Source organism: Bactrocera dorsalis, chromosome 3, assembly GCF_023373825.1.
Source record: "Bactrocera dorsalis isolate Fly_Bdor chromosome 3, ASM2337382v1, whole genome shotgun sequence".
NCBI lineage: Eukaryota > Metazoa > Arthropoda > Insecta > Diptera > Tephritidae > Bactrocera > Bactrocera dorsalis.
In genome coordinates, this window is record NC_064305.1 from 6,629,888 (window position 1) to 6,654,143 (window position 24,256).

At 30.5% G+C, this 24,256-nt stretch overlaps 1 protein-coding gene across 6 annotated transcripts in view; it reads right to left on the reverse strand.

Annotated features, from left to right (window-relative positions):
- Positions 1-80: 80 nt before the first annotated feature.
- The window catches only part of LOC105228449 (trehalase), a 42,879-nt gene continuing 18,703 nt past the window's right edge, over positions 81-24,256 (reverse strand). For 2 of the 6 annotated variants that reach the window (XM_029551154.2, XM_011208288.4), the window contains exons 3-9: positions 15,786-15,806; positions 7,042-7,225; positions 6,066-6,944; positions 5,227-5,625; positions 4,993-5,137; positions 444-527; positions 81-377 (exon numbers count right to left, since the gene is read on the reverse strand). In XM_029551154.2, the coding sequence (XP_029407014.2) occupies positions 445-527; positions 4,993-5,137; positions 5,227-5,625; positions 6,066-6,944; positions 7,042-7,225; positions 15,786-15,806 (1,711 nt within the window). In that variant the 3' untranslated portion in view covers positions 81-377; position 444. 6 annotated transcript variants of the gene reach the window in all.

The following is a 24,256-nucleotide window of genomic DNA, read 5'->3' on the forward strand; positions in this document are numbered from 1 at the left end:
GTAAATTTTGTTTTCTGTATTTGCTTCTTGCAAAAGGTACATCATCAAGTGTGCTAGCTAATGAACTATTGCCAACAATATACATAAATATATTTTATTAAAAGCAAAGCAAAAAAGAACAATAAAATTATAATAAATAGATTAAAATAAAATGTGTAAGAGCGTAATTAGTGTAACGTGCAAGTTGAAATAAAACTTAAAATAAATTTAGATTCTATGTAAATGTAGTATAAATTAATACAAGTCACTGGAAAAATACATAAGGCATTGTACGCAATGTTCTGTGTGGTTGTGTGTAAGTAACGAAGCAAGTCATGGTCATGTACAATCTCGTCTTTATCTGCCTTTAAAATGTGTCAGATGACTTAAATTGAATTCTGCAAATAAATTTTAATTTAATTCGCATCTCTGCAATATATTCTTAATAAATTTTAAGGACCTACCTCACCACAACGATCTACCCAGCATTGTGCCAAACACCGAAATCAGCAGCGCAACAGTCAAACTGAAAACTGTATTTTTCGAAACTGCAAAAGAATACATTTTGATTGTGGTGAACAAGTAGTGTAAAATATATATAGTACATAGTTATGTGGTTATTGGCGTATATATTAATTTTTTCAAGTGAACTTTTTTTTCAATAAAAGATTTTATTATTACTAATTTTTTTTAATTAAACATGTAAATCTTATTTTGTAATGAAAGTTATTATTATTTTTATTTAAAAAATATATTTTAATAAAAATAATTATTATTTTTTAATTGCACTAATGAAGATAACTTAGAATACAACATAAAAGAAAAAATGTGTTGAATATTTAATTATTTGTGTATTTACAGCGAGTAATGTTGTGAAAATGGTTAAGCAGTATTAAAAATATAAAAACTTTAACAAGTAATTGCTGTAAAAGTAAAAAAATAAAAATAAAAAGGTGATAGAAAACGAAGCTGAGATACCAGTTACAAATAAAGAAGTTTCCAGACTAAACTTGGTTTTGATCATTCGGTGTTTCTAGTTTCTATGGCAACTGATGATATAGTTACATATGTATGTAACGGGTGATTTTTTTGAGGTTAGGATTTTCATGCATTAGTATTTGACAGATCACGTGGGATTTCAGACATGGTGTCAAAGAGAAAGATGCTCAGTATGCTTTGACATTTCATCATGAATAGACTTACTAACGAGCAACGCTTGCAAATCATTGAATTTTATTACCAAAATCAGTGTTCGGTTCGAAATGTGTTTTATCGACAAATTTTGTTCAGCGATGAGGCTCATTTCTGGTTGAATGGCTACGTAAATAAGCAAAATTGCCGCATTTGGGGTGAAGAGCAACCAGAAGCCGTTCAAGAACTGCCCATGCATCCCGAAAAATGCACTGTTTGGTGTGGTTTGTACGCTGGTGGAATCATTGGACCGTATTTTTTGAAAGATGCTGTTGGACGCAACGTTACGGTGAATGGCGATCGCTATCGTTCGATGCTAACAAACTTTTTGTTGCCAAAAATGGAAGAACTGAACTTGGTTGACATGTGGTTTCAACAAGATGGCGCTACATGCCACACAGCTCGCGATTCTATGGCCATTTTGAGGGAAAACTTCGGACAACAATTCATCTCAAGAAATGGACCCGTAAGTTGGCCACCAAGATCATGCGATTTAACGCCTTTAGACTATTTTTTGTGGGGCTACGTCAAGTCTAAAGTCTACAGAAATAAGCCAGCAACTATTCCAGCTTTGGAAGACAACATTTCCGAAGAAATTCGGGCTATTCCGGCCGAAATGCTCGAAAAAGTTGCCCAAAATTGGACTTTCCGAATGGACCACCTAAGACGCAGCCGCGGTCAACATTTAAATGAAATTATCTTCAAAAAGTAAATGTCATGAACCAATCTAACGTTTCAAATAAAGAACCGATGAGATTTTGCAAATTTTATGCGTTTTTTTTTTAAAAAAAGTTATCAAGCTCTTAAAAAATCACCCTTTATATCGGTATAGTAGTCCGATTTGGAAAATTTCTTGGTTTGTTGTAGTTCGCGTATATACAAACGGACGAACCGATGCATAATTTGCTAACTGCTACAATTAAAGGTACGCCCTCCAGTCTGGAGGAAGTTAAAGTTTTTGAGCTCTATTCCTGTTTGAGATTTGGTTTATAGGGACTCACTTTCTTTACACTTGGTACACCAAATGTGATCAAATTTGACACGGATTGGTTCATTGCGCAACTCTTTAGTATCTGTTTGACAGCGTTTGTTTACATATTTAGGGATTTTTAACAGGGAAAAGAATAATTATGTTGACAATTTAGTATATGGCGCCCCAAAAACGAGCCGAAGGCGAAAAACTAAATTCGCTGAAGGCACTGAAAGTCATCATGACGAGGCTTATGTACAACAAGTGTCAAGTGTGATAATGAAAATTTGTGTTGAAATACGGACAATATAGTTTTATATCATTCCATGTCAAATCAGTTAGTATACATATGTAAGTAGTTTGAGGTTAATTTTTTCAATAATTTATTTGTCAATTTTTAATAAATACATAATACTTTAAAATTATAAACATTGCTATTATTTCTACTAATTGTGGTAATATATAAATAAATAAATAAAAACTGGAATAAAAAAAATTTCTCGTTTAAAAAATATTAAATTTATTGATTTTTTTAATTTATTTTTTTCTTTGAAATAATTGTATACTTCAATCTAGAACTAAACTAAATTGAAAATATTCTTTCGATTTTGTTAAAATATGTATTTTCATTTTTATTAAGAAATGTTAATTTAATGGCGGGAGGGAAAATTGATGTCTACTTTTTTATTTAAAAGGTTATTTAAAAAATACATTTTTAAATTCATATAATGATAATAATAATACTAATAATGACAATAATAATAATAATAATAATAATAATAATAATAATAATAATAATAATAATAATAATAATAATAATAATAATAATAATAATAATAATAATAATAATAATAATAATAATAATAATGTTCCTTAGAGGAGGGAACGCATTTTCCAACCCCTCACCCGCAGGAAAAAAACAAAAATATATAATATAATAACAAAATAATAATAAAAAAATATATTACACATTTTTTTTTTAAGTTTATTATTTAAAAATTTAATTTTATTTGATAAAAAATCATAACAAATATGCATTTTTTAAGTCATAACAAGTTGAGTGCCTTTTAGTTCAAATTTATTTGTTTTTACTTCTATTTTATTTCTTATTTTAGCACAAAAAAGCCAAACAAAACTCGAAACAAAACAATTACTTAATAAAAAAAATATTTTAATAAAAAAAAATATATTAATATTTTATTTAATGGATTGAAAATTTAATAAGAATTTAAAATGATATATAATTTTTTTAATTGATTAAAAATAATATATACATAGTACTTTAAAATATGTATATATTTTTATTTTATAATAAAGAAAAATTTTTATATCATACATACATTTTTGTAAAATGTATATATTTTTGGGTCATAATAATTTTTTTTTTTCAATAAAATTTATATATTTTGTTTTTACTTTAAGTTTATTTCTAAATCAAAATTGAAATAACATTTTAATAAAAATTGTAAATAAAAAAAAAACAGAAACAAATATTAAATAAAACAAAATTTTTAAATTTATTACATAAATTTAATGGAGTTAAAATTTAAATAGTATTTAAATTTTTTTGTCGTTCAAAAATTATATAAATATACTTTAATAATTTAGTTTTTCATTAAATTTTATTTTTAGTTTATTTCTAAAGCAAAATCGAAGTAATAATTTGATAAAAATTTTTAATAAAAAAAAAAATAATAAAAACAATTATTAAATTTTTTATTTTAATTATTTTTTTCAATTCATTAAATAATTTAATGGAGTTAAAATTTAAATAGAATTAAAATAATAATAATAAAATAATAAATAATTGTTATTTTTAAATAAATCTATTATATATATGATTAATTTCATGTACTATGACTATTTTTTAATTTAAAATGTTTATTTTGAAAGAAATTATATTTTTTAATATTTTTTGTTTTAATTGTTAAAAATGATAATAAATATATATTTATAGCGTAATAAACTTATTTTTTTTACTCCCGTTTTACTTTTTAATAAAACAAAAATTAAAAGAAACAGTAATTAATAAAAATATAAAATATGCTTAATATTTACTAAATACTTAATTTTATTATTAATTAAAATTGAAAAAAAGTTATACTTTTTAATTTCTTGAAATAATTATGATTTTTTTGAACGATATTTATCTTTAACTTAAATAATTAACTATAACACTTACTAACCGGACAAAAAATTTCAAAAATATGTTAAATTGTTATAATTTATATCTATAAAAAAATTAAAAGTAATAAAATAATTTTATTTCCTTTAGAACTGTTTCATATTTTGTCTCATGTATTTAAAAACTGCTTTTTTTTCTAATAACTTCTAAATAAAAAGTAGATTATGTGCAATGGTGAATAAGAAGAAGACTTTCAATAAAAATATAACATTTATTTTATATACATTTATTTCACATATACACATACATATGTATGAATGACCGATTTTTTCAAACTTCGCGGAGTGCACGATGAAAGGGCGGCTATGTATGAGAACATTTGTGGTATGAATAAATGCACATTTAATATTTATTATGTGTGTTTACATATGTATACATGTATGTGTGTATGTCCTAACGCTTTAATGAAACAAATTTTCAATTTTATTTATAATTTTTAATAATTTGTTTATCTATTTTCTTTATTGTACAATTACAATGCAATCTTAGATGAATATTCTCTAATTATATAATATATATATAGGTATATATTTATATAGTTTAGCAATATGCTGTGAGACAATAACAACAACAAAGACAAATGAACTGTAATGAGTCGCGATTTTTTTTTATATTCTGCTATTTTTTAAGTGAATTTAGTTTCTCTATTTTTTAAACGCATCGTCACCTGTTGATACCGCACTATTCGATAGGGACAAGTCGCCACCATATTTTGTGAGGAACTCAATAATTACGCCATTGCTCCAGCCAAAACCTTTCTGCACATCGTACTCTCCGCCACCGCCATGGCCACCAAAGCGTAACGCATCGTACTGTTAAGACAAAAGTTAGAGAAAAAAAAAAACAAAAACAAAAAATCAATATTCTGAAATTTTTAAAAGACTTTTCAATTGCTGCAAACCTTTTCAAACATCGTCTGTGTCTGTTTGTATGCCTCGAAGTTCGATTTCACCCAGCGATGTCCCCATCGTTCTGACAGTTTCTTTGCCTCAGGCGTGCCCAAGTTCTCCAAACCTCTAATGAGTATATATTGCATTGGTGGCCAAACATTAGGGAAGTCCCATTGTTCACCGGTATGCGCGAGCGTATTCGGCACACCACCGGGGTAGCTGTCCAATTTTAAATCGTCAATGTATTTTAGCACAGATGCCGAGATTCTCTCTGAGTCGGATTTATTAAATGCGCCCGTATAGAGTGGTGACAAATTGGTGGGTACAAAGTAATTACGTGGTTTCTGATTTATCATATCGTAGTCCAGCCAAACACCGGCTTCTTCATTCCAGTGTACAGCTTGGATAGCCTTGAAAGAATAAATTGAAAAAGAAAAAAATTATAATTTTGGTTCCCAGTTGGTTTTTTGTACGACTAGTTGCGATTTTCGTTTCAGCACTTAATTATATTTAGTATAATATATAACGGTCCAGTTGGTTCTAAGTAACTGAAAAGGATCTGTATTTTTACCCAGTCAAGAACTATCAACTAGGTAGCATTCCTTGAAATTACTTCAGGAATGTTCTCTGTTGCTACAACAACAGCTCACGAAAGGTATTTGAACTTTGATCTATTTCATCTCAGCAGATTGATATTGGGAGAGTCGTAAACCCACTACATCGGAAGTAGATTTCAAATTGTCTCGGAAAATCCAGCCCTTTCTTCTAATATAGCGTTCTGGCTATTATTCTTGCATATACAGAAGGACTGTGATCTCACCAACGTTTCCTAATACTTCAATATACTAACCTCTAATATCCTTGCAGCCTTCGCTTCATATTCAGCGGATTTCGCTGTGTTTCCTGCTTTGTCATGAAATTCCGCAATTATTTTCGCATTCATATAGAGTAACGCATTAAGATCGACGGGCACAATTGAGCGTGTCTTTAAATTCTTAAGACCACCATCATTTGTGCCATTTTCATCGACGAACCAACGTGAACTGAAGTCCATGCCGGATTCAGCGCCGGCTTTCAATTCGGTGTAGATTTGTTCCTTATCCTCGTCGGTGCGGAAATCTTCCGATGTTTTAATATCTTCACGGTAGGACTCCGGTCGTGGACCAGTGGAGGCATCTGTATAGATGGCAACATCATAACCCTTCGCCTGCACGGTGTGATTATTCATCCAATATTCAAATTCATGTTCCAAAGTATCCAAAGCTTCCAAAGCAAAACTGTAATCTTTCTTGAAGTCAACATAAGCCTTAACCATAGCTGTTAAGAATGGTGGCTGTGAACGTCCCGAGTAGTAAACACGACCACCGTTCGGTATGTAGCCGAATCGCTGTACAATGGATAAAAAGTTTTCGATCATGCCACGTGCCGTATCGTACATCTCCGAATACAATAGACCGCGTATAATCCAATAAGAATCCCAATAGTAAAATTCAATGAAACGACCACCTGGCACTATAACTGGATTATCAACAGGTATTATCGAATAGTATTCTGGATTCTTGTGCACGTCTTCGATCATTTTGCGGCCCAACTCCTTCCAAATACCATTCAAATCGGAGCCCCATTGTTTGAGATCTGGATCGTTGATGGCGTTCAAGAATTCAGGATTTTCCTTCCAGTCATTCGGTACCCAAGTTTCAAATTCTTTACCCCGCTCCTCGAAATGTGTCTAAAAGAAGGAAACAAAGTAAAATGTAGAGTAACTATTGTTAAAGAGATTTCAAATCTTTATAGGTATGTGTGTAAGTATATGTATCTCCACTTACATCAACGAAATCCCGTATCTCCGCCTCGGTTGGTGTGTCGTTGTACTTAAGCATGAACGCGTTGAACTCCTCCATAGTTTTTTCCGGTCGATTTTTCAGCTTCATGTCGACAAACGTTTTAGAGTCCTGGTAAAGTTGTGCCATTTGTACGGTGTGCAGCAGCGGCCCATGACAATAGATTTGGCTAGCGAGAAATAAAAACGGATACATTAACCATTTTAACCAAATATAAATTTTCAAGCAAATGTGTGTGAAGACCCGGCAAAAGGAAAGCATCATGCAGCTAGGCTCTGCACCAATGTCGGTTGTATAAATATCTTCGACTCTTCGGTGTCACTCGTATAAAAATACAGTGTAAGTTTTCTTAATATTTTACGTCTGAGTGATACTTTCAATTTGTGACTTAAGTTTCGTAAAGGTTTGCATTGAATTCAAAGTGCGTGAAACCGAAAAGTATTAGGTATTAGGTAATAGGCACAAGGTTCTAAGTTAGTACTTTACTGTTAAATTACTATTCATCAGCGATTTTTTCTGTCTACAGGTTAAGACCTTACTATGGGCCAACAGTTGTATCCGTTCTATACTGATCCCTGCTTTGCTGGTTTTTCGGATGCTGGCACCGAAGTCAACTGCCGAGTTCTATAAAAAAAAAAGCTTTTTCGATTGAACTAATGGAAGGTCTGCGAGTGGTGCAAGCCGAAAATGCAGCGTTCGTTAGAGCAGAGGTACGCGATTAAATTCTGAGTTAAACTCGGTAAATCTGCGACAGAGACGTTTGACATGATCAAGCAGGCTTAGCCAGATGCCGCTTTAGCAAGAAGTGGTGTGTTTTTTGTTGACACCAGGCTTTTTTGGAGGACCGGGAAGAGGTCGCTGATGAAGACCGGAAGAATGAGCAAATCCAAAATGAAAATGACGCTCTTTGTCTTTTTTAACATCAAAGGCATCGCCCACAATGAATTTGCTCCTCCTGGACAAACCGCCAAGTTTTACGTCCAACAAGACATCACAGCCGATTGAAAGTTGCACCACGACAACGTCTCGGCACACACCACCTTTTTTGTGAACAGCTACCTAGCCAAGGTCGGTTTCCCAATGCTTCCGTAGCCGACCTTTAGTCCAGATGTGGCCTCGGACTTTTTTTGTTTTCTTGCCTGAAAAGGCTGATGAAAGGGATCCAAGCAGCATGCACCTCGGCTCTCAAGGCAATAATTTTTTTTTTTAAACCGACTCAATCCTATTACTTTCCGGACAAACCTTATATGGTTGTAAGAAGGACCATCAAATATTTTTTAAAACTTGCAATTTCGAAATCACCTCATAATACTGTGAAAGCCGATGCTATGTAAGAGTAATACCAAAGCATTTTATTAGTTTTGCGGGTAATACAAGTCTTTCGTCTTTTATGGCGCTATTGAAGAGATGGACGATGCACGTCGATATCTTTTTTGACAAGTTCTAAGCTTTACTTTGAGCGCGTTATACAATGACTTTTCGTGATTCTATTCGCACAACTATGCTTCTCCTCTAAGTTAGAGGTGTCTTCAACGATTTTAAAATCTATGGCAATAAACTTCGATATTTTTATTGTTGAAAATAACGAGCAAATTACCATTAAATGTTAACTTTAATAAATTGTTACGGTAAAATTTTGCTTTAAAAATCAGTATTTTATTTACACTTTAATTGAATTTTACAATATAACTTTGCGTTAAAAATTAGTATTTTATTACCCAGAAAGAAAAGCGCTTTAAAATGCCGATAAATAACTTATTTGTGTTTTTAAGTGTAAGACTTATTTAATAACACTTTTTAACTAACGTCAACTAAAAATCTATTTTTATGATGTTTTTCCCAAGCGCGCCTACACATTTTATATCTTCTATATAGCTATGCCGGTAGATACATATGTATGTCACACATTTAAATTGCACTTTCATTCAATTTAATGCTTGCTCATTTAGAGCTGACAGCGATAATTTCACTGCAAATTATGGCGAGTTTTCAACTTTGAAATTTCACCTTGAAATGTTGCGCTAGTGTCACATGCATTTTTTGATGCTTTCATGTGCAGCAAGAAGCAGCTTTCTGAAAAAAATTCATAAATTAACTAACACAAAAAGACACGTACAGTTTTTGAATTTAAGCCAGGAATTGCTGGTATTTTGCGCATTTGAAGTTACTTTAATGAAATTCCATACCAAGAGCGCACTTATTATGCAACTATTTCAAAAATTTTTTAAAGCGGTATTCTAGTCTAGAAAATTGAAAAAATTTCAATTTTTTTATAATTTGATACTTTAGATATTCAGAAATATTGGGTAGTCGAAAAAGTCCTTTCGTATTTTGTCAATAGATGTCGTTGCAATCGTATTTCTCCAGTGCTACCAATCACATTGTGTCATACCATATAGTGTTGGAAACGAATTTTTAAAAATTACAATTCAATTATTTCCGAAGTTATAGTGTCGCGGCGATTGGAACAATAGTTCACTTTACGTAAAACTTTTTTTTTTAACTACTTTTTTCGATGCAATTGCCACATTATCTCTACCTCTAATTCGCCAATTTACTTGAAATACGGCATGAACATTCTTCAAATATCTCTCTAGCACATAAAGCAGCAAAAATAAAAAACTAAAATATGTAATATTTTTAAAAAATTCAATAAAGTCAAAGCATTAGTGAAAAAATCTAACTTTATTTTAGAGCAACCGGCATTTTATGATTTTTTTCAGTTTTGCAGTTTCTTGAGAGATCGACTACTAAATAAGAATTCATCATCGTTTTTTTTTCAGATGACCATAAGGGTAAAAATATTGGCGACGAGAACACGATCTTTTTCCCCCTTCTACTTTAACGAAAGAAAATAAAATGAAGTTTTTAATGAAAAAAATATATATATTTTTGAAATGAGTTTTGTGTACTCTTCAAACATAAATAAATAAATTACAAAAAAATGGATGTTAAATTTTATTATTAATCGCTAAACAAATGATTAAAAAATGGATGGTAAAAATTTTATTTTCAATTGCCAGAAAGTGATCGAAATTTAGGCATCTAGTGCATCAAATGCTCTTTCTGCCATCTTTGAACACATAGCTTGTTCTTGAAAGTGTGAAGTAAAAGGTAAAAGTAGAACACTAAGTGCTAAGCCAGGACTATACCTTCGATGGCTTATACCTTTCTACACATGCATATATTGGTCGACCAAAAATGATTTTGTTGGTTTGTAAACAATTGTCTGAGACCAAGAAGTTGAATTAATTTTTAACATTTTGATTTTATACACTTCAGCTGTCTTTCGTGGGCAAATGAAAGTGACGCCATTTTAGCTGAAAAGTCTTACCACGAAAAGTGTATGAAATTTAAGAACAGAATCTTACATAAATATCATTTACACTTTATGTATAATAAACAGCTCATTTCCTTTTGTTTTTTTTTTTTTTTGATATCGGAACGGTAACCGCATGCGCTAACGTTAAATATGATGTGTTTGACAGAAAAAAATACTAAGAACTGTTTAGTTGATATTAGTATATAAAACGATGAGTTGGATCACAAAATTAAATTTTAAATTCTGATGGGTTCAATGTCTACTCGTTTTAAGAGGTTACATGGGTTCAGGGGTTTAAAAAAAAATCAATTTTTTTATTGTCTTATTAAATTCTACAATACCTCTAGAATATTGCTCTAAATTTTCAAGTTGATCCGAGTAATAGTTTCGGAGATACAGCCTTGAGAACTTGTTCTCTCGAGGCTAGCTGGGCTTAGTGGGCCGTCTTTAAACGCGTTTTTTCGAAATTGTGTTTTTGAAGTTGGTTGGCAAGATTTCTCGAGAACTATTCAATCGATCTTAATGGAATTTGACACAGGTTTTTGAGATAAACTTCTTAAAAACTTGGACGTATGGTTTTTTTTTCGATTAGAACTATGTATTTGAAAAAAATGTCGCGAAATTTTCATTTTTTTGTAAAAATGTCTGCCAAAAATCAAATTTTTAGTTTTGACTTTAACTTGATCCAAGTTCTAAGTTTAGGTTTTAACTAAAACACGTATTTTTTCCCTTTAGATGATCCTATAAGAAGTTATCCTGCCAACGCGGGCGAATCTTTTTTCCGAAGGGTCACCTGAAATGGCGTCGCAATGGCCGAGTTTAAAATATATTTTTTTTTCAAAAATTTCAGAATTTTTTTGCTAAAAGTGTATTTTTGTAACAATAAAAAATTCCAATATAATATTTAATTTTTTATATGAGAAAAATTTTTTTGAAAAAAGGCAGTTTTTTACCCGAGGAAACCCATGTAACCCCTTAATATTAAGCTTTTTGGAAGTAAAAGCAAAGATTTGTTATTTTCGGTAGTGTGAATGAGTTTCACTTGAAATTTCGAAGAAGATTCAAGGGTACACAAAGTTACGAAACTTTTTCTAATAATGATATGAACACTTATTATAGACCAGGGTTGATAATTTTTGAAGACAAAACAAAAAAAAAATAATAAAAAAAGCAATAATTATTGGAAAAGTAAAATAATCTAACAAAAATGGCAGGAAACTTTATTTATGAGCGATTGGGAAGTGAAAGTTATGGGGAGAACGACTGAGTTGTAATGGTAGAGGCACGATTTTCGCAAAACAAAAAATGCTAAGCAAAAAAAAAAAAAATTAAATGTCTAAGTTGTAGGTAATAAAAATTTGTAGAACTTCAAAATTGAGTACAGAATGCAATTCAGGACAATTTAAAATAATATTCAATGTTTTCTGGTATTCAGAAACTGTATATTGTTATTCTGTTGGCAAGTTTCGGATTCTATTCACAAACGCTTAGCCTTTTTACTTCTTTACTTTACTTTTATTTTAACGCATTTTTCACGAGTTTTATATAATTTTTTTTTATATAGTTCTTCACTTACCAAGTTTCCGGCCCAACGGCTTCGTAGAGTCGTTTCTGTATCGCATTGCTAGGGATCGTATGCCCAAAGCTCACGCGCACGCATAGATTTAGAATAACAAGCGCGCCAAGGGACATAAAACGCGTGCTTACAACGCTCTTCAACGCAAACATTTTGCCTTTTTAAGTTTAATTTAATAATACTTTTAATAAATATGCTTAATTATGTAAGCAATGTAGTAGAACGTGGTTCATTTAACTGTAGATTTACGAAAATAATACTTTTGGTTTGATTACTTATTTTTTTAATAACTTTTTTTCTTCCTTTTTTATTGTAATTTAAATTCGACTCGAAACGGTTTCGACTTCGATTTCCTTTTAATGTTTTCTGTGCTATACTTTTTTGTCGGAGTTGCGAAATACTGCTAAGGAAGTGATAATTGTATATTGAATAATTTTACACGTTTAAATATACTTATTTTTTATATTTTTTTTGTTTTTTTTTTTTTTAATTTTTCTGTATGAAAAGGAATGCATAAACGACGCTTCATTAAATCATTTTTTCGTATATTTCCTTTTCCATGCACAGATTTTATAATTTGAACACAAAATTTATATTTTATTTCAATTACACGTAAATATTTCTGTCTTCACACACACACATATGTATGTATTTATTGAATATTATCGCACGTCTTATTGTTGTAAAGACAAATTAATATTTAGTATGCCAGCTGGCGGACGCGGATATTATGCTCGTTTATACTCGTTACTCGTACTCGTGTGTGTAACGATACAGTTTTTACAACAAGTTGGAGACTTCCGCTAGCAACGCCGCAAATGACGGAAGTGAGGGCTAACTTGTGAATGATCCATTCTAAAGCGTTTCTGAACTATTTATTTGTGGATCAAGGCAGCAAGTGTACTCGCGAATATACATATATAATCGGTATAACTAAAGTACTTGTGGCATAGCATACACGAGGATACATATACGAAATGTAACGTGTATTGGTATTGGTTTGCGAAAATTGAAGACCACATTTTAGTGTGAATGAAAGTTAAGGTTATCGCTACCCTATAGGGCACGGCATGAAATTTTTTTTAAAAAGGGCAGAAATAATTTTTAAAAATTCTATTGGAAAAAATGTTTAAATATTTGTATTAAAAGGAATTAAAAACAAATTAAAGAATTTTTCAAATATTTTGTTAAAAGTAAATTTAAATACTTGTTTAAACAATGTTTTAGTATTTTGTTAGAAATAATTTTTAAATATTTTGTTTTAAATAACTTTTTTATATTTATTTAAAAGTAATTTTCGAAAATTTGTTAGAAGTGATTTTTTTATTTTTTTGTAGAAATAATTTTTAAATATTTAATTAAAATCGGCCTCGATGTCGTTTCTGTATTTATTTAAATGTAATCTTCAAACACTTGTTAGAAACAATTTTGAAATACTATATTTTGATAGATTTCTTTTTAAATATTTTGTTAAAAAAAATTTGAAATATATTTTTTAAGTAATGTTTATATATTTTATTAAAATTAATTAATATATCGTTAAAAATATTTTGTATTTTTTTTAGAAATAATTTTGAAATATTTTTTTTCAAAGTAATTTTCAAAAATTTGTTAAATGTGATTTTTAAATATCAAAAGAAATATATTTTTAAATATGTATTTTGTTAAACAATTTTTTAAAAATATTTTTTAGAACAAATTTTCTAATATGTTTTAAAATTAACTTTCTTTCGGTTTTGAAAAAGCCCTTGACATACATAAGAAAAAGATTTCGATGTTTCTGGGAAGCCTCTCTGTAACAATTCTCCTTTCTGTTTTTGGAAAGAGCTTCTTTGAAAAGTGAAATCTATAGGCTCTGTACTTATATATGTTAACATTTTTGGGAGCCTTGATATTCGGCCTTTTGCCTGCTGCTTTACTACGTTCTTACCCTTACTTAGCTGTTACGAAGCTGTTTTTAACATTATCATTTATTATTTCTATTTTTTTCACTTTTGTAAGCTTTTTAGTGAAGAAAATCAAGAAACGCAAGAAATAATCGAAATTTTTCAAATTACCACATTTTTAAGCTACACTTAAGACGTCGAATTTCCTACAGCGTACTTTCATTCTCGTCTAAAATCATATGTAAGTCCATGTTCAACAAGAATTTGTCACACATATATAAATAGCATATGTGTGTATGTCTGCGTTTATAGGTTTATTAATGTTTCGTCAAGCTGTGTGTGGTGGGCTCAGCGTACTTTTCTATTTTTAAACTGATCACTAGTGAATTTTATCGGTAATTGTGAAAGTACCGTTATTCGTCACACGAGTGTGCGCATAAATTTGGACTTTTTTACGTTTATATGATGTATGTACATATGTATAAGTGTATGTATGAACTTATTTCTGTTGTGACTTGTGGCGTTACGTTTAATTTGAGTTCGCCTCAGGAAGTAATTGTGGCGACTATTTTCGTTAAACGACAACTATGAAATATTCAACAATTTTTATTGACACTCACACATACTTACATACATGTATGTAAAAAAATACTGATAAATATATGCATCAAAGCGTACGTAGGTGTCCGATTCTTGCTTTTTTTTTCTTATAATTAGAGTGCGAGTGGTTATGCAATTTGTCGGGATCATGATACAGCTTTTGGGTGAAATTTATGAATTAATTGTCGATACACTCCTTAGAAAAAGTATGTATGCAAGTAGGAAATAGTATATACTCTCATTGCCATGCCCACAAAATGGTTTTATTCAAAATAAATATATAATATGATTAAAAAAATATTTGATTTTGAACTCTGATCAACTTTGACTCAGACTGTTCTATTTGAACTGCGCGCGCAAACCGAATCGATCAAAAATCGATGAAATTAAAGAAACAGTACTTAAAAATGGTTACGTTGGCGTCAGAGAGATAACAGAAGATTTCAATATCACATATGGATAATTTTAGTTAATGTTTTGGTTATGAAAAGGATAAATGCAAGACTCGTACTCAAAGACAGATATTTTTTTGCAAATATGTCAAGTAGAGGCTGCAAACGAGATGCTGGGCAACTTAGCTGAGAACCCTAAGTCATGAATTGCATTTATTCTTTTTAATGATGTAAATTCACTGTTGGATCGAAACTTATGTACAACAGTGTAATTTGATTACATGTAATGTGTTTGTATAAAATTGTAATTTTTGCATGAATTTGCGCGTTTTATTTATTTATAATATGTAACTGTGTTATCTTTAGCACTTTGGATGGGTTGCGTTTGGGCTGACCGTGCAAATAGGCGGGTGGTTCTTTAACTAGGCCGGTTAGGCGCTGATAACAGCAATGCTACTAGTGTATGCATATAATATATGGGAAAATTTCTTTGTCTGTGATTTCAAGCACTTGACACCATTAAGTCGTAATTTTTCCTTTACAATTCCAATTATTGTCAAAGCTATTTATCTATTTCTTTAATACACCGTTGTAAGTGTTGTAATTATTTTTTGAAGGCTTTAGAAATAACTATATGTGCTAATGCAAATTCCGCATATATTTGCATTTTTTTTGTTATTTCTTTTTTGTACTTTTTATTTTTTTTTTTTTGTATTTTTTGTGTTTTGTTTTTGAATTTCTTTTTGTATTTTTTTTAATTTTTTTAATTTTCTTTTGTATTTTAAAATTTTTATTTTGGTATTTTTTTAAATTTTTTTTTTGTATCTAGCTTGTCATTTTTGTTATTCCTTGTATTATATAATTATTTTTTATGAAACCTAGCTGCACACCTCATTCGTTCACCGCTTCGAGTTTCAGGCGAAAACTTCTAAAAATGATTGATTTGTACTTACAATTGGGCATCTTCGGTGGTGCTATAAATGTAATTTTGGGGAGGAAAAAAAGAAAAAAAGTCATAAATTAAATATATAACTTGATTAATAATTGAACAGTGAGGAATCGTGTTATCGTACACATGTGCATTACATATATACATTTGCTTTTAATTCTATCTTAAAATATCATTCTTACAAATCAGACGCAGTTTTTTGGAAGCCTCTTACGTCATTGATCATGCCGCAAGTGGTTGAATTAATCATACATATTAACATTAAAGTTGACGTATCATTATCCATATCACATACACGCATACATACATACTTAGGATATATTTATATATGTAAGCACATCTGGGCACGTTTCACGTTTCAAACTCTGGTATATGCAGCGTTAGTATACATTTAAGCACTTTTAACTAATTCAACGACGTAAAAAGCAAATATTTGTATATTGGAGAATGCATTGACTGAGATAATTGCATTAAATAAATTAATCTAATTAAATTTGCTTTGGTTTTTTTAGTTGACTAATTCGTCGTACAAGCTTTGTATGTGTGTAAAAATACAAATGCATGTATATTAGGGTGATGCAATAAAACGACTGTTTTTTTTTTTGCTTGGTACTCTGAAAAATTGTTTGATAGAGCCAGCTTACCGCGAGGTCACATCATGACTTTTAAATCACACCTCATCAGGGCGCGGCAGCGACTTAAGCACTGGCCAGGCTCGGTGGCTGCATTTCTTTTATAGAGCCGGCTGGCAGCCAGCTAACATCGAGGTAACAGCCAGCTTACCCTGAGGTCACCTCATGACTGTTAAATCGCATCACTTGACGGCTGGCAGCCAGCTAACAGTCAGATTACTGTGAGGTCACCTCATGACTGTTAAATCACCTAATCACCTAAGCACTGGCCAGGCACGGTTCCTGCGTTTCTTTTATAGAGCCAGCTGGCAGCTAGCTAACAGGCAGCTACCGTGAAGTCACCGCATGTCTGTTAAATCGCACCTCATCAGGGCGCGACAGTCACCTAAGCACTGGTCAGGCACGGTGCCTGCGTTTCTTTAATATAGCCAGCTGGCAGCCAGCTAACAGCCAGCTTACCCTGAGGTCACCTCATGACTGTTAAATCGCATCACTTGACGGCGCGACAGTCACCTAAGCACTGGTCAGGCACGGTGCCTGCGTTTCTTTAATATAGCCAGCTGGCAGCCAGCTAACAGTCAGATTACTGTGAGATCACCTAATCACCTAAGCACTGGCCAGGCACGGTTCCTGCGTTTCTTTTATAGAGCCAGCTGGCAGCTAGCTAACAGGCAGCTACCGTGAAGTCACCGCATGTCTGTTAAATCGCACCACTTGACGGCGCGACAGTCACCTAAGCACTGGCCAGGCACGGTGCCTGCGTTTCTTATATAGAGCCAGCTGGCAGCCAGCTAACAGTCAGATTACTGTGAGATCACCTCACCACTGTTAAATCACAGCACATCACGGCACGGTGCCTGCGTTTCTTTTATAGAGCCATCTAACAGTCAGATTACTGTGAGGTCACCTCATGACTGTTAGATCACACCACATCACGGCGTGACAGTCACCTAAACAGTCACCGAGGCGCCGTGCCTGATTTTCTTTTATAGGTCAAATGCCAACCAGCTATTTTGTTATATAGTATATTGTTCTATTCGGACTATTATAGCATAGAGCTGCTACAAAAACTGACCGATCAAAATAAAGTCCTCGTAAGGAAAGTTTTTTTATGTTAAACATTTTTTTAAATTTTTATTTTCAGCAACGTTTCTCTGCAGAATGCCTTACAGAGTACATGCGTATATTGTCCGTTTTTGTATGACACGTGTAGCGAGGTTATTGCAAGTATGAACGTATGTAAGTAAGTAAATATTTATATACGTAAATTAAATTGAATAATTTTCCGTTACGTTTGTCTGCATTATGAACGCATTTATTATTAATAAAATGTATGCCAAACAAAAAAATAAAAATATCAACATGAGACTTCGAATCTCAAGTAAATAATCAAGAAAGGAACATCAAACTAAGGGAACCGTGGAGAAAGGGACACTAAATAACAGGTTAGCGTACATATCGGATGTGCTTACATCGACAACATTGAATGAAATTTGCATTTGGAATTTTTTTTATCATAAATTGTTTTATTTTTAGTCGATGTAATCGATAATCGTATGGATTTGATAAATGTGATAGCTAGTGCAGAGTTTATGGTCAGAGGAAATGATGTTTGAAAAACCATTTAATAAATCATTTAAAAAAATAAATATTTTTTGTGATCTCTAATAAATTGTTGGGGGTGCAATCAAGTTTCCTGTTATAAAATGGCTTTCATTTCTAAATTCTTTCATTTACTGATAAACAAGGCAAAAGAGAGAAAATTTATAATTGCCATTATAAAAAAACATATTCTTACATATAGCGTAATATATGTATACTACCTGTTTTTTGACAGCAGGGGATTTGCTGATAACTCTTTAAAGCAGTCATTAATGAGGTTATATATTGCTGAAGTATTTTTAAGAGCTTCAAACACATCAAAGGAGTAGAATAATGGCAAAAATTGAGTAATCTTATCTTATCCGCATTTTTAAAGGTTTACATACATAGATATGTGTGTTTTGCAGTCAAAGTTCAATATAATCTTAATAATTTCAACAACATTTCCTGGCTGCCTACAAGAATAACAAGTAGTTTGTTATCGTAAAAGAGCAATGATTTAATTTATGCATAGAATACTAAGATTATTAAAGCGATAAGAAAGTTATAATTTTATAGCGTTAATAATGAATGTGTGTTTTGTTTTTGTAGACCCCATAGTAGACTAACTGAATGGTCAATTGCCACTTAGCGTTAAATTATTGCTGAAAAATTGCAGTTTGGCCATGCGATAAGCTTATTTACCGCGCCTGGTTTAACGGATATGTAAAAGAAAATTTCGGATATAAGCTTGTTTGTATGAATTTTTTCACATGGTGTAATCGTTTTCCAAAATCAAATCTTAACACGTTTATCTCGAAACGCTGTTTTCTGAAAAGGACCAATTCATTTGCAAATTTCACACAACATTCTTAAATACGAGTATGTATTGGACAGGTAATAATCGAAGCAATAAGATTTTTGATAAAATAATAAAAACAGATTTCGATTTTTTAAGACACTTTGAAGTGTAATTTTTTAACTTTCAATAAAAATGAATTTTTAGAAGACGCCATTTTGTCAAAAATCCAAATTTTCTGTATATTTTTTTTTTTAATTTGACATAATGCTAAGTAGAAAAATATTCCTGACCGTCAGTCAGCTGTTTTCAGAGCTGTTCCTGGAGATCCGCTACGTGATCAAGATAATTTATTTTTATTTTTTTTCGAAATCAATCACTGATTCAATCATAATCTTATAAGATACATCATTTTTTGTTATTAATTAAATAAAATGCCACTCCAGAAAAACGCCTATTATCTGCCTTGCAAGTGGATAAGTATAAGTGATGATAAGTATTAAGTAATATTAATAAAAGTAAAATTAAACTAATAAATATATATCATAATGCAATCGAGTTAATTCTAAATCCATGCATTACGCTAGAATTAAGATAAAATTAAGTACACATAGCTGACGTTTAAAAGTGTGCCGAAAAGAGTATTCGCATAATAGCACAATTTTAATGGCATATATTTACTATTCTTTAATGACAAAGCAAGTCATTTCACAGATACTGATAACATATCTCGCGCGAGTTTAAATAACAAAATAAATCCTAATGAGTATAGGAGGAGGAGGCACACACGCCCTATTCTCATATAGCCATAATATTATATGACTATTTGGTTTAATTGACGAGAATCACAGACTCGTAAACTGTTTTTATGATTGTAAAAGTGGTGGAAAGTGTTTAACTCGTATATTACAAATATACTAATTAGTTGTTGTATGTGAGTATGTATGTATAAAAAGCATTTGTTGTTTAAAACAATTAAACATTATTACATAAAATAATTAAAGGAAATTAATTTAAGATTATCCAGCATGATAGACGCAAAGTGTATAGAGCACGGAGTTTTGACTGCGTCATTAACGCACAGAGGGTTGGTTTTTCTGGTCTTTGTCGAGTTTGTAAAAATCCACAATAAGTTGTAGGAAACATTCTGTGTGGAAGGCAATGCGAAAGTCATGTGCTTCAAGTTAAATTCTTAGTACGTTTTACAAATAATTTTCAGGAAGGAACGTCATCTCATGAGTATTGGACGTTATTTTCTGGTCGTGTAACAAGCCTTTGAGAAACGAATGGCCCTCTTCGATTCGTCATTGCTCGCTATGATTAAGCTCTACTCGCTTGTCAATAGATATAGAATAAATATACACTTAGAAGAAACAAGAAAAGTAATTTAATAATGATACAAGTATATTAATTACTATAAGGGCGTGTGTCGCTCGCCACTCCCTGTTTTTGCAAAGACAGCTTTTAAGTTCTTCCAAGGGTAGCATACAGTTAATATAGCATTTATAATGGCTATTTGTAAATACATTTATTTAGAAAGTTGGTTGCTTATTCATTACAAAAACAGTACAAACATGTTTCGGAATTCATTTTTTAAATTTTTTATTTAAATAGAAGTCGATCAAGAAGTGTAGAAATTTAATGCAGCAACCTGTTAATTATGAAACAGATATGTAAGCGAAATTGAAAGGATTTTTTATAAAATATTTATATGATATGCACGAATTTGCATTAACTGGATATGAAATGAAGCTGCTATATGGTAGAGAAGTTGATTTAGAGTAGAAGATCTAAATTGCAATTACTAATATAATACAATTAAACATATATATTTATAATTGCATACATATTTCTAATTTCAATATGTACTTTGCCTTAGCTAATGAATATAAAAAAAAATGAAAGTTGATACTGAGCACTAATACTATAACTAATAAATCTTTTATATGAATAATGACATTTTTGTAGCTTGCCATAAATAAATGCATATGTGCAATTGAGTATTAGCGGTTGAATCTTAAAATGAAATTGTTTTATCATAAGCGCAATTAATTGATTTGAATTTTACTATTTGCTAATTAATGCTTTGTAAATCTATAACGGCACGTTGCTGTAAGTTTCAGGCTATTTAAGATGAAAAGTATGAGTACTGCCAGTAAATACGAGTAGCGACGATTCGCTTTACAGTTTTCAAGTCGTAGCTTTGCTGGTGGTTTTCAGCTTATAATCATATTTCATTTGAAATTAAATCAATTTAAGTGCAGATCAGATGACATGCACCCCAATTATTAATTAAAAAAAGTATCCACCCAATATAGTCTAAACAAATATCTTTTAATATTTCAAATAATATAGATGTAGTTAAATCAGAGTTTGTTATTAACCATTTAGGCTATTTACGAAATATACTCATACAAATTTATTAGAAATTAACTTTACATACATAACCTTTAATTGCTTCAAATAATTTCACAATTTGTTTGTGAGCAATGCACTCCAGTGATTCTCATTGTATTTCAAACAGTACTAAAGTTAAGTGTACGACTGAGTACTAGAGTTTATGAAGCTAGTATTCAGCAATAACTTTTAAACCACTCAAATCAGATATTTGTAAGTGATTAAAAAATGCTCGCTTCATGTAGCACACATCTTTTGACGTCTACTAAAGGTGCAATTATTTTGGATTATTTGCTTTTGCATTAACTTGCACCCACTGAAAAATCGCGATTTCGAGTTGTGAGACTTTAGAGGTTCACATGTAAAAATACAATACTGTTGAAACTAAATGTTTCGTTAATTTGTAACGTAAATGTTTGCGCCTACGTCAGAACAGATAAATATTGCACACAATTTTTGTACTTCCTTATATTTCTGTAGCACCGAAGATTGTACGAGTATATACTCGCAATATTGAGAAAGCGGAAAATAAAAAGTTAAGAAATTCTAATAAGAAAATATTCTTAACAGTACTAATTGTATTTTAATTACTTTAATTATTTAGAGGTAGGTATTAAAAAAAATTGAAATACACATAAACTTGTGATTCAAGGCATTTTTAGCATTTTTTTTATGTTGTAAGTGAAAAAATATTCGTGAAAATATATAAAATATATTTAATATTATTCTATAATATACCTGCTTTAATTGCATTAAAAATATTTTATTTAAAATACGATTTTTTTTAATTTCTTAATGAAAAAAATACTGGGAAAGTTAAAAAAAAATTTCTATTATTTTGTATATATATTTTATTTTTTTTTATTAAAAATATTTTATTTAAAATAAGAATTTTTATTTATTTTATTATTTTTTTTATTAAAAGTATTTTATTTAAAAAGAGGATTTTTTAAAATTGTTTGTAAAAAAATATTTGAGTAACGAAAAAAATATATTATATTATTTTGTATATATGTAAGAATTAATTTTTTATTAAAAATATTTCATTTACAAAAACGATTTTTATTTAATTTTTGTGTGAAAAATATACATATGTGAAGCTAAAAGTATAACTTTCATATAGAAAATATTCATGAGGTTTTAGAAAATCAATTTTATAAATTTTTCTATATTTACATATACCGTATATTTAAGTCACGTTTTCAGATAAAATAAAAATCCTAGAAAAAAAATGCAGTCAAGTGAACCCCCTACTTCAAATAGTTGAACATAAAAAGATCGATTCACACCGCAATTAAGTGCGGTTAGAACACACACACTGCTAATATAATAATAAACATTCATCAAGGACTGTGGCAACGCTTTCTAATTCCTACACACAGCCAATGAGCCCTTCGCGCACTATGACCACACTTATTTCATTAATTTACAAGTTTGCAAACAGAGTTGCACTAGCGATGCACGCGTTTATCACTTTTTTGCGCGAACTCCTAAAACGGTGAAACGGTTAATTGCGAATGATCGGCTCGGACTCTTATTATCACTTGCGTACGTTGACTGATTATTCCTGTGATTAACGCATTCACGCAGTAATTAATTACAAATACATACATACATATGTGTGTGTGCGCGCGATTTTAATTTTTTTTGTTAATCATAGATTTATTTCATTTTGATTATCAGTGCAACAATTATTTAATTATTTTGTGAAAATTGTATTTCTACATTTTTATTTGTCTGTCTATTTGTTGTTTACCGGTCGAAATCAAATGTCGAACTGATCTGAAGTTACCGTATACATTTTTAAAATACAATGCAAATGTTGCTCGGTCGATCGCCCATGCCTGGGAAATATTTAACTATGCATGTACGTATGTATGTACATATGTATGTAAGTAAAGAACAAGTACTACAGCCATAAGTATTTTATTGTATTTGTTTATATTTCATAAAATTGACAATAATCGCTCACTAACTCTTAAGATTTGTTTGTGTAAATTTTTCATACATTCTGAAAACACAAAACTCTCCTACGTTTCTGATAATGATATTTTGTGCTCTCTCTGCGTTTGCTTTAACTTTGCGTTATAGTCTATGTTCTATATTAATTAATACTTTTGTTTTATTTCCGAACACTTATTAAATCATTTTTGTTTTTTTTTGCATTTGTTTTTGAAATATTTACAACAAAATAAATGTGAAATGTTATCTTTGCACAGTGGCTAATTTTTAAGTAAACTGCTTAATTTTATTCATATGTGAAGTGAGAAGAGAGTGCTCAGAAAACAAGCTTCCATAAACATTTGATGTCAATATAAACTCATTTATACAGTACTTGAATGCAAAAGTGTAAAAAGGAACAGTGGAGCTTTATTAAAAGCTTTTCTAATCATGAGCAATTATATTCAGTGCTTTAATTTACACAGTTCTTGACTGATGAGAATAAAAATACTGAAAAGGAAGTAAAATTCAAGATTTTCTAATCACGAGTTCTTTAATTAATTGAAACTGTATTTGAAGAGAAGCTTATGTATCCCAAAAGCTTTCTGTACTTTTGATGCTGATTCGTCAAATTTTTGCGCGCTCTTCAAACTTTCATTTTTAGTTTTATAATTTAAATTAGATTAGATTCCTTCCTAACTTAAATTTCATATTTTTGTTCCTAGAGCTTTTAGTCATGTAAAAGCTACAACTTTCCGGTTTTCTTTCTAAAAAACTTTATTCAAAGTTTTCATATTCCGGAGTATTTCTATAATATTATATTGTATAATTTCGGCTAATCTGTATTTGAAGAGCAATCACAAAAAAGCTTTCGATGCTTTCAACGGTGGTTAGTTCAATTTTTTGCGAACTCTTTTACACTTACTTTCTTTAATTTTAAAATTTAACTGAAAAAAATGTTTGCCTTCAAGTAAAAAGTATTGAATTTCGTCTAATCTGTATTTGAAGAGAAAGCACAAAAAAGCTTTCGGGGTAATTAATTTTAATTTGAAGAAAAAGCTCAAAACAGCTGAGAAAAATGTTTGTCTTCAAGTCAAGAGTATTTAATTTTGGCAAAACTGTATT